This window comes from Limulus polyphemus, unplaced genomic scaffold (assembly GCF_000517525.1).
Source record: "Limulus polyphemus unplaced genomic scaffold, Limulus_polyphemus-2.1.2 Scaffold2987, whole genome shotgun sequence".
Taxonomy (NCBI): domain Eukaryota; kingdom Metazoa; phylum Arthropoda; class Merostomata; order Xiphosura; family Limulidae; genus Limulus; species Limulus polyphemus.
Genome location: NW_013668597.1, coordinates 11,100 through 21,576, shown reverse-complemented (window position 1 = coordinate 21,576; position 10,477 = coordinate 11,100). Strand labels below are relative to the sequence as shown.

The window sequence follows — 10,477 nt, the reverse complement described above, 5'->3', positions numbered from 1 at the left end:
ATTTCTTTTATGAAAAATCAGCAAAAGTTAATAAATAGAATGAAAGGGGACCCCCGATGATATTACTGATCCCAGGGCTGGGCTGGCTCTCGATGCTCCTGGGCATTGCACCCACTTTTGGAAAGTCAAGTATCTGCTATATCCGAATATTAGTAACATATAATGGTAACATATTTCAATTAGGAGTTATGAGCAATCACAGGGTTTCAGAGCGGTTGCACCACCTTACTAGCAATGGTCATATACACAAATTTATTATCAAATTACGAGTTCTTTCTTCATTCTCTGTTTCAGGTTGGAGGTCTTATTCTCGATCTTCTAATCTGGCAAAAAGCTATTACTACTTCTATCACTACTGTTTTTGAATGCCACCACAGCATTTTTGGGCTTGATCAATGGACTTGCCTTAATAAGAACTGCCAAAAAGTCCATCATGATCACATCTACAGCAGCTCACAGGTTGCAATTTAAACATCTCAGAAACTTCCATATGCTAGTAATTGGAAGAACGATGATGACTGATGAGAAGATTCCAAAGAGTAGCAAAATTCCAGTCACAGTCAGCAGGGTTCAGAGCTATCTGCTGAAGATTTATTGGGCTCTGGTTTGAAAAACAGATGTAAAAATGGCCAAAGAAGAAGGCCCACATAGCAGACATGTTGGTTACACAAGAAGAATTGTGTTTAACTATGGGATTTCTGCTGATGATGTGGCCAGTCATAATTGTCATTTTTGTCTAATTTGGAAGCTGTCTAAATTCTGTTTAAGTTTCACCAAAATCTGATAAATCATAGATTTTTTTATGTACAAGGTGTCTCTGGTTGAGGGAGATATCCTGTGTTAAAAGTAGAGATTAAGAAATGATTAACTTACCAATGATGTTGAAAGTATAGATGTACATACAAAACACCATTTACAATGATGTTTGCAACACTTACAGGTAAAAAAACTGGTTGGTCACAGCAGGTTCCCAACAATTAGAAATCTGGATTTGATCTCCATCAAGCATTTGTATATGATGACATGCTACTAGTTACATTCCATTTGTTTAAAACTTAACCCCAAAACATTCAATCAAATGGTGATAAAGCAAAATGAATTGTTAGCTTTAAGAATTATTAGACATAGGTGTAGCTTAAAAAGTCATGATAAAATCAATAAGTAGATGATGTGTGTCAGATATAAAAGACTGTTTAGTGTAGGTAGTATTGTTAATTATTTTGTGTTTGTAATTCATTGATATTGAGTCTATAGAGATTTCTAGAAGGCCTAAGTGACATATAAACAGCTGCAACCAGATGAGCAGAAACAAAGTCAGAGTAAAAAGTAAAGTCGGTGAGAGAAAAGTTAGAAAATGAAAAGTTAACCATCGTAGGAGTGAAAGGCCTAACGGTTGATATGTTAAGAGTGAGATCAATAGTTTGAAATAGATAAGGAGAATAATTTATCTTGTCAAAGGGTGTTTTAAGCTAATTGAACCCACTTGTATGGACTTTGATGAAAATGCAGACAATTATTTGGAAGCACGAAAGTTATAATTTTCCTATACAAAAAATGTATTTCCAACAGGCACTTCCCTCCACTCACAAGATTAGCTATTCTCTTCCAGTACTGCCCTCTATATGCAAATTTTTTCTTATGCATGCCACAAGCCTTCTGCTCCCCCCTATTAGAATTGAATGATTCCAACATGTAAATCATCATGCGTCATTTCTCCACCAATAGGAGCGTGACATATGTAACTCCCTCTACATGCCTCTATCAAACTATCACTTCGATGTTTGGCAGAAAATGTAAGCACCAGAGGGAAGTTGGGAGGAAGGGTGGAAAGTACCTATCAGAACTACATTTTCAGTATAAGAAAATGATAACTTATGATACGATACTTCTCTCTTCTCACAAGATTACCCAGAATCCCACATTCATTACGAGACGGGACTGGTGCGAGGGAATGGCAATGAAATGTGTAGTAGGTAAGGGCAGAAAAAGGGAGGAGCACATCCAAGTGGGAGAGAACTGTGGCAGGATAATGATCCTAACCATGTAAATATATATGTAACTCAATCCCACCAAGTATAAAAGTGGGTAAAACAATGGATGTGCCCCAAAGTGTACAGAGGCTAGGGCACGACGGACCGTATTCGGTAAGTCAACTACATCCAAAAATCCATGCCACTGGGAACTGACATCCATGTGGGGGTAGGATGAGGTTCATACCATCTTCACCTCAAGTTCAGGAGACGGGAGGGAATCTGGAACCACTCCAACTCCTGAGAATGACCATGTATTAGCTTTAATCAATCAATCTGGGTACCAGACATCAGGTATCGAAAGGATGTCTATGTAATATAAATCAACTTCCCCAACAGTGAAACTGACCGAAACTATCCCAAATGCAATAACGTCCTCAGATTATGACACCACGAAAGACAGCAAAAAGGACAGAACTGGAACAATCACCCTTTTTCTTCACTATGACCCACAATACAGAAGGAATATGATCGAGGGAGGAAGATAGACACTCTAAACATGTGTAAGGACTTATGTTGATTGGTTTTACTCTAAATCCAAAATCCAGCTATGGTGTACGGACATCCACATGGGGGTAGGATGAGGTCTTGCAAGCAAAGGGGTGAACTGCACTTTGACATCTCACTCTCTTGTGAATGTATATTGCATATTGGAGGATATAACGCCATCTACACTTGCAGAATACCACCACCCTACTCTGTACTGAGTGGTTATAGCCATCTTTGTGTGGAACCTATTCAGGAGAGTGCCTCCACGGTCAACCATACCAGTAGCTTGGAACTGGAAAGTGGTAGGGATTCCCACACTTCACTAGAAGAAAGGGGATGAGAATGCAGTGGAGAGTCCAGGGGAACGTCATCACCTGAGACAGTGCAATGGGTGACCACAAAACCCTATTTTGAAAAGCAGACCATACCAAATTATTCACCCTATTTTGAAAAGCAGATCATACCAATATATTCAATGCAATGCATGGCAGGGATGGGCAGCTATCCTCTTCTGCTTTACCCATGCAGCCCATGGGTGGTATGGTCCAGAACGAGCAAGTTTATGAAGCAAGTACGATGAGGAGTTATTCACCTACAAGAGATCTTGTGGAACACCCCATCTCAACAGTGAGCATTGCGAAGGCATGGAAGAGAAAGCATGAGTCAACATGGCCATATAGTGTGGATTTCAAGTTAAAGAATACCTGGTCAGACACCACTCGACATAGAGCGGGATTCATATAATGAGGAAATGGGGCAAGGGTCCCAGAAAAAAAAAGAATGATATAAATTTACCCAGTCAAAGTTGCACTGAAATCTGAAGAATGGCCACTGGTGGAAGACAAAAACCTGATGAAGAAAAAACCATGATATGATGTAAATAATGGGAGATGAATGTATTAGTTGTAGTCCACATGCCTAACTGTAGGATTTCCTCCAATGGCCAATGAAGACAAGAGGTGAGGGAAAAGGTGAGGTGTCAAATCTGATGAGAAGACACCTGGAACAAATTCCTGGAGGAAGAAGACAAGGAGATAGAAGCCAATCAAATCAAAAGGTGATCTCAATTAGTGAAGGTAAAAGGGGAATCCTGGAACTGAGGAAGACTGCAAATGGATAAGAGCTGGGAACAGGTACTACGGAAAGAAGCCATGCAGACAAAATAAAAAGAAGAGTACGAACCAGACATAGAAATCTATCTGGATTGGGACAAGGGTAGAGATGAGAAATATAAGGAAAGGAATAAGCGAAAAGGAGGAGTTACCTTTCCTAGCCACCATGGTCTTTGGGAGGAAAGAGCTATCTGGATAAAAGAGAAATTGGTATGGTGGTAAAGTGTACGTGAAACATCCACAGCAAACAAATCAGGCCTTCAACATCCAAAGACTAAGAGAAGAATGAAATATGTTGTAAGGGAAAGGTGGAACTTGGAACACAAAGAAAGTGGTTCAAATGATGGTAAAGTAATGGAATGGAGAACTACCTTAATATCCCAGTTTGGAAGAGTAGGCCATCTTGGGGAATGACAAATCCAGAAGGAATACAGGAACATGGTAAGGACAAGCGAAGCAAAATCACAAAAACAAAAGGTAGGGATAAGGCAGTCCAAAAATCCAGAGAGCAAGGAGACTAAAAACACCTGATCGAAAAGACATGTGAGAAACTCACCACTTGAGCCATAGTAGGTCAGTCTGCGAGAAAGCCATGAGTCACAGACCAACTGCAGAACACATTCCATAGGTCCTGATACATCACCATTGAAAGGTTGATGAAGAAGAAAGAGAGACAAAGGAAGAGGTACAGGAAAGAAAAGTTGCAGTTGTTGGAATCGTGGAACTGGCCAATAAGGAGCAATCAGAAGGACTTGATACAGAGTGGTACAGTGAAGAGAGATCATGAGGGAATTGAAAGACCACTATGTAGGATATATAATGTTGAGGCAAGAATGACTATCCGCTATGAGATGGAAAGCACCCAGAACGTGATATGCAAAGAGATGAATGTGGTGCATGTAGGTCCAATATAGTAGATCCAATGTTTGAAAACAGAGAGATCTTGACTGGGTATCCCCTTGGAGATTGATATGTGCTACCACCATAGTACAGTCAGAAAGAATCATCACTAGACATTGTCTGGTGAGAGGAAGGAAGTGATTCTAAGCCCGATAGACTGCAAAAAAGCTCATGGACGTTGATATGCATGGACCTTTTGTCTTCATACCAGTGACCCAAAGCCTCCTGGTGATCGACCCATGCACCCCAGCCCTGAATGGATGCATTCATGAAACGATGTAAATCAAGACGAGGAGGAGGAGGAAGGGGGACACCCACTGACAAATGGGACTTGTCCAACCAATGCAGATTGGCCATCAGGTAGGAGAAAGGGTAACAGGAGCTGATAGGAGATCACAAGCAAGATTCCATTGATCATGAAGAGCCTACTGAAGGGATTGCATATGCGCATGACCGAGAGAGGCCAGTGTCATCATTAATGACCACATCCCCCCAAAACAATAGAAACTCACAAGCAGAAGTGAGGGAGCTGAAAGGCATGGCAAACTAACAGTTCCTTGGAAGAAGTTGTAGAGGAGAGGGGTGGGCCCGAGTGAGATGAGTGTCGAAAGGAACACCCAGGTGGATGAGATATTGGGGAGGTCGGAGGAAGGACTTCTCCAAATTGATGAATCAGTCCACCCAAGCAGCAACTAGAAGGAGCTGGCGAGTATGGCTGGCCAACTCCGATTCGGAAGGAGCCAGAAGATGTCAGTCATCCATAAAATGGTGTAATTGTAAACTCAGAGCTTGAATATGGTAAGCTAAGATCTGACCACCTGACATAAGAGTTGGAAGTATGCCCGAAAGGTAGGGTGCAAAAGTGATGAACCACCCCTTGATCAGATGAATGTAAGATACAGACAAGACTGTGGTGATAGAGGGATGTGGAGATAAGCATTGGTGATGTCCATCCTGGTCATCCATAAGCCCAGAGAATTGCCCATCCTATGGTAAAACAGGGCAGTTGAATGAAGCAATTGAGGGGGAGAATTCAATGACAGGCTTCCAATCCCCAATGCACTTGGGAACAACAGAAAGTCTGGAACAAGAAATATGGTGAAGCATGTAGAACAGGTATGATGGCCTGTAGAGATAGTAGTTCCAGAACAGCGACAGATGCTGGCTGGTCATGGGATCCCAAGGTGGAGGAAAGAAACGGGTATAGGAGACACGGGAAGTGGGAAAACGACTGGATCAGAAATGCTTCTGAGAAAACTTGAAGAACCCAAAGATTCATGATGAAAGGGTGCCAGTGAAAACAAAAACTAGTAAGCCGAGCTCCCATCAGACTAGAACCCATTGGGTAGTCACCAATACCGTTGGTGATGTGACATGTCATCAAAGGAACAATGAGACGAAGCACTCTGAGGAGAAGGGACAGGTGCTCTATAGAGCTCCAACACTGAAAAATGGGCAACAAGGTTGGAAAGGGTAGATTACTGCTGTATTGATGCAACCCATGATTCCAAAAACTCAGGAATCGTGTTAAAGATGTAGTGCCACAAATATGGGGCCTATACATAAATCCCTAAGATAAGATGATAGTAAATAGATGCGAGTTCAGGTTGCAGTATGACCTAGAAGGTCCCAACAACAGAGAAACCACATATGTAAAGCTAGAGGCAAAAACGACAAAATGAGCCAATGTGGAAGAAGTCCCCAGAAAACCACTCAGAATTTCTGTGGGGAGCCTCAGAGAGGAGACAAAAGTGGGAAATTGGGCATGGGTAAGACATACAGGAGATTCAGGGGCCATACCCCCAAACAGGCAAAATGAACTTAACAATTGCCAGTCCAGAAAAAGGTTAGTCTGCATGATGATATGCAAAAACAAACTGATCCGAAGCCTGTGAGGGGTGAGGCGTACCAATCCCACCACAGAATTGTGAGGCATTGAGTCAACATTAACCAGAATATCCAGAGAGGGGGGAACCCAACAGGGATGGCATGATTGGTCAGGTGGTAAGGAAGGATGCAGGTCATAGGAAATATGGGAAAGGGATAAAACGTCACATACCTGAGAAACTAAATAAAAAAAAAGGTATTAGGCCTCACTGAATTCTCAGGCAATGTGAATGTAATATACTGGGATTAAAGTTGAAGTTAAGAAACAGTTTTAATAAAACTAGAAGTGAAAATAAATGAAGACCACCTTTTAAGTATACTAAAAATGACTGGGAACAAGTGCTGCCAAATAGTTCGGTAGAGGCATATAGAGGGAGTCACATGAGCATGTCACACTCCTATTGGTGGAGAAGTGATGCATGATGATTTATATGAGAGACATGTTAGAATCATTCAATTCCAATAGAGAAAGAGCAGAAGGCTTGTGGCATACTTAAAGAAAACATTTAAATAAAAATTTGCATATTGAGGGCAGCAATGGACAAAAATAGTTAATCTTGTAACCAGAAGGAAGTACCATATCAGAAAATCAGACAATTATTGGAAGTTCAAGATACAACTGTGGTAACTCATGTGAAAGTTTAAGTGAATTATATATGGATACTATTGCAATAAATATAGTGAAAAATAATTTGGATTGTCAACTGAATTCTAAAGCAACTGAATTGTCCTAAGTGAACTTTTGACAAGAAGAATAGAACTGTATAGTTAAGATACGACTATAATTTGCATAGTGTAAAGAATGTTATGTATACATTTAATTTGTTTCGAATATAAATATTGTTACGACAGCGGAAGTCACGCGACGCTGGAGTTTCTAGAAGGATTGTGACTTAGCGGGCAGCCTCACGAATGTCCCAGCATTTGCTAGACACCCTCTTTTTTAGTATATAAGCTGCAGATAGATTGAAGAGAGATAATTGAGCCAAGCGAGCAGTAGGCACCGTAAGTAAAGTGTGTGAATCGCTGTGAATGATAGCGTGTGTTTATAAAAGTACTTAAGTTTAAAGTAACTGTGGAAATTAAGTGTATTACAAAGTTTGTAACAAGAAAGAATAAACTAGTTTTAATTAAGAAAAGACTTGTATCACTGAAGTTTCTTGGAAAGAACTTTTATGGGAAATCATCAAACAAGCAGATACATGACAATATTATTTTAAAAACATGTGGAATGAGTACTGGTCTTTATTATCGAATTTATTGCCAACAAGTTACAGACACCTACTGTAAAAGAATCCTTAGCCAAACACACCTATATACTTACATTACTACATACTATTAAAAAGTAAGTTTCAGACAGTGGGTTTGTTTACTTGATGAAGAAAGCATAACCTCAAATTATAGGAAGACACAAATAAATCAGAAACTAGCACTTCAAATGTGTAGTGCATCCAAACTTATCTCTTTCAAACTGAAAAACAACCAAATCTTCCTAAACAAAAACTGATCAAACACAGCAAGATGAAGAGATGACCAACAAACAGCTGGTACAACCACATAACAAAATATAGGCCTAATTACAATATGTGTGTAGAAAATCCTGCCTTTTAAATGTACACCAAACTTAACAGCCTCTCACAGGAAAAACAACAATAGATAAATAGTGATAAGTATAAAACACTTAAGGTTTAAACAGAAATCAATAAACAAACAAAAAAATTCAAGAGAAGCACCATCTACAACATACAAAAACATACACTTATGACAAACACAGAACAGCACAACCAACTCAACAAACAGTAACACCATAGCTTTACACATGATGACATTATACATCAATATTTAAACTCTAACCTTCAGTAATGATGAGATTTTACCTGAACATCTGAATGAAACATTCATTAAAGGAATTGCTTCCCAAGGATGTGGAAGATCAAGAAACATAGCATCAGCAATGTCTTCCAGACCAAAACCTTCAGCACAAACATCTCGCTGTTGGACTGTTACAATGTCACCAAGTCCATGTTCTTGGAATTCCTCTCTAGCTAAGCTCACCCTCTGCTCATGAAAATCAAATGTGTACAGTTGACCAGTTGGAGCAATAGTCCTGGCCAGAGCATGGGACAATGAACCACTGCCAGTACCTACCAAAACAATAATCAAATGTTTACATATAAAAATTACATGTCAAATATATATTTATTAATATGCTTTTTAATGATCAGAATAAATAAATTATTGTAAACTTGTATGTAGTCAAGTGTTTCTGTCAGATGTCCGGTATCCAACAAATAACCAAATATTCAGCTACCTGATAATATATATATATATATAAATAAATAGGTAAATAACTCAATGACTATCGATTACAATTATTGCTAATAGGCGATTTAGATCAGCACTATTAAACAGTAAAGAATTTACAATCACTTAATGCATCTACTTTCGCTTCCGGTCAGTCATCCATGGTCATAAATGGGTGAAGCTTGTGGTAATAGCATCCAAAAAGTGTTGGGGATATCCCATCTATCAAACAAATTTCAAAATGCTGAAGTTAAACAAGTTGACCATCATGGAAAATCAAAACAAAGGTGTAGAGGTTAGTGCTTAAACCCACAACATCTAACATCCTACTGCCTTTCGTTGACTGTACCCATAAAGTTATTAAAGTATTAAAAGTAGAAACAGAACCACCCAAAGCTGCTACACTCTAGAACTCCCAACCACCACACACTTATCTAAGTCTTAACAAAAAAGAAAGAAACATACATTATTCAAATATGACACAGGAATGCTGAGGCAAACTGAGAAGTTGGTTTTTCCAGTCCTGGTATACTGAATAAAAAAACTGGTTTTATAACTAAATTAGTTATTCAAGGTCACACTTGATAGACTAACAACTTCTAAGTAAGGAGTTTTACATAACTGAAAGTTTATTATTTAAAAGTGAAAGTAGATGCATTAAATATTTGTAAATTCTTTATTGCTTAATAGTGCTGATTTAAATTGCCTATTAGCAATAACTGTAATTGATAGTCATTGCGCTATTTATTTATTTATTTACATTAATGGAAAATGATTTAAAAACTACTGAATTTATCACCCTTTTCTTGTTTTCTAATTATCATTTCTTCTTTGCTGTATACTGACTAATAGTCTGGCTAGCTATTTGTCAGTTTTTGAACAGGTTACTCATATTCAAATAAAATTTACTTGCAACAGTTCTAGATGCTTAACTTGTCTGGCCATCATGGATTTTCAAAAAGATCATGTAATATTTCCATGTGTATGTTGATACTATAGTTGGGCCTGTAGTGTTTACAACTGTCAGGTACTTGCTTTTTAGTTTGTATATATAGTAAGTAAATGTATGGGTGTTTTGGGCTAAGGATTCTTCTTGTTGATGATAAATTCAAAAAGATAAAGGAACAGCACACACTACATTTGTTTTCAAAACAATATATATATATATATATATATTCAGAACAAGTTAAAAGTATGTACAAAAATTCATCATACTAATGGACGTCATTAGTATGATTTTTAACAATATATAGTTCTCTTCTTCTTGTCAAAACTCCACTTAGGCCTATTCAATTGCTTTAGAATTCAGTTGAGAAGCCAAACTATTTTTCTCTATTTCTATCACCTGACTATCCATGTATAGTTCACTTACGTTGTTGTTGAGTTACCGCAGTTGTATCCTGTACTTCAAAAATCATCTGTTCCTTTTTCATATTTCAAAGAAATCGTCTGCCTTTTGTCAAAGTCCATTCAAGCTAGTTCAATTACTTTAGAACACCCTTTGACAAAACAACTTATTCTCCTTATCTCTTACGAAATTGTTAATCTCACTCTAACACATCAATTGTTAGGCCTTTCACTCCCATGGTGATTAACTTAGCATTTAACTTTTCTCTAACTGATCTTCTTCTTCCTGTGACTTTACTCTCTTCTGCTCCCTTTTTTTTTTTCGCACTTACTTATACTCCGTAGAATTTACAGTGTTTCGACACAACTAACTTACTAAGTCGCCTTACAACGTAAGTTATAGTAATT

At 38.4% G+C, this 10,477-nt stretch overlaps 1 protein-coding gene across 1 annotated transcript in view; it reads right to left on the bottom strand.

The window, feature by feature from the left end:
- LOC106468384 (tRNA (adenine(58)-N(1))-methyltransferase catalytic subunit TRMT61A-like) overlaps positions 1-10,477 on the bottom strand; it is a 19,369-nt gene that overhangs the window by 2,041 nt on the left and 6,851 nt on the right. Inside the window, exon 2 of the mRNA XM_013928805.2 lies at positions 8,296-8,562. Coding sequence (XP_013784259.1) covers positions 8,296-8,562 — 267 coding nt within the window. The remainder of the gene's footprint in view (positions 1-8,295; positions 8,563-10,477) is intronic.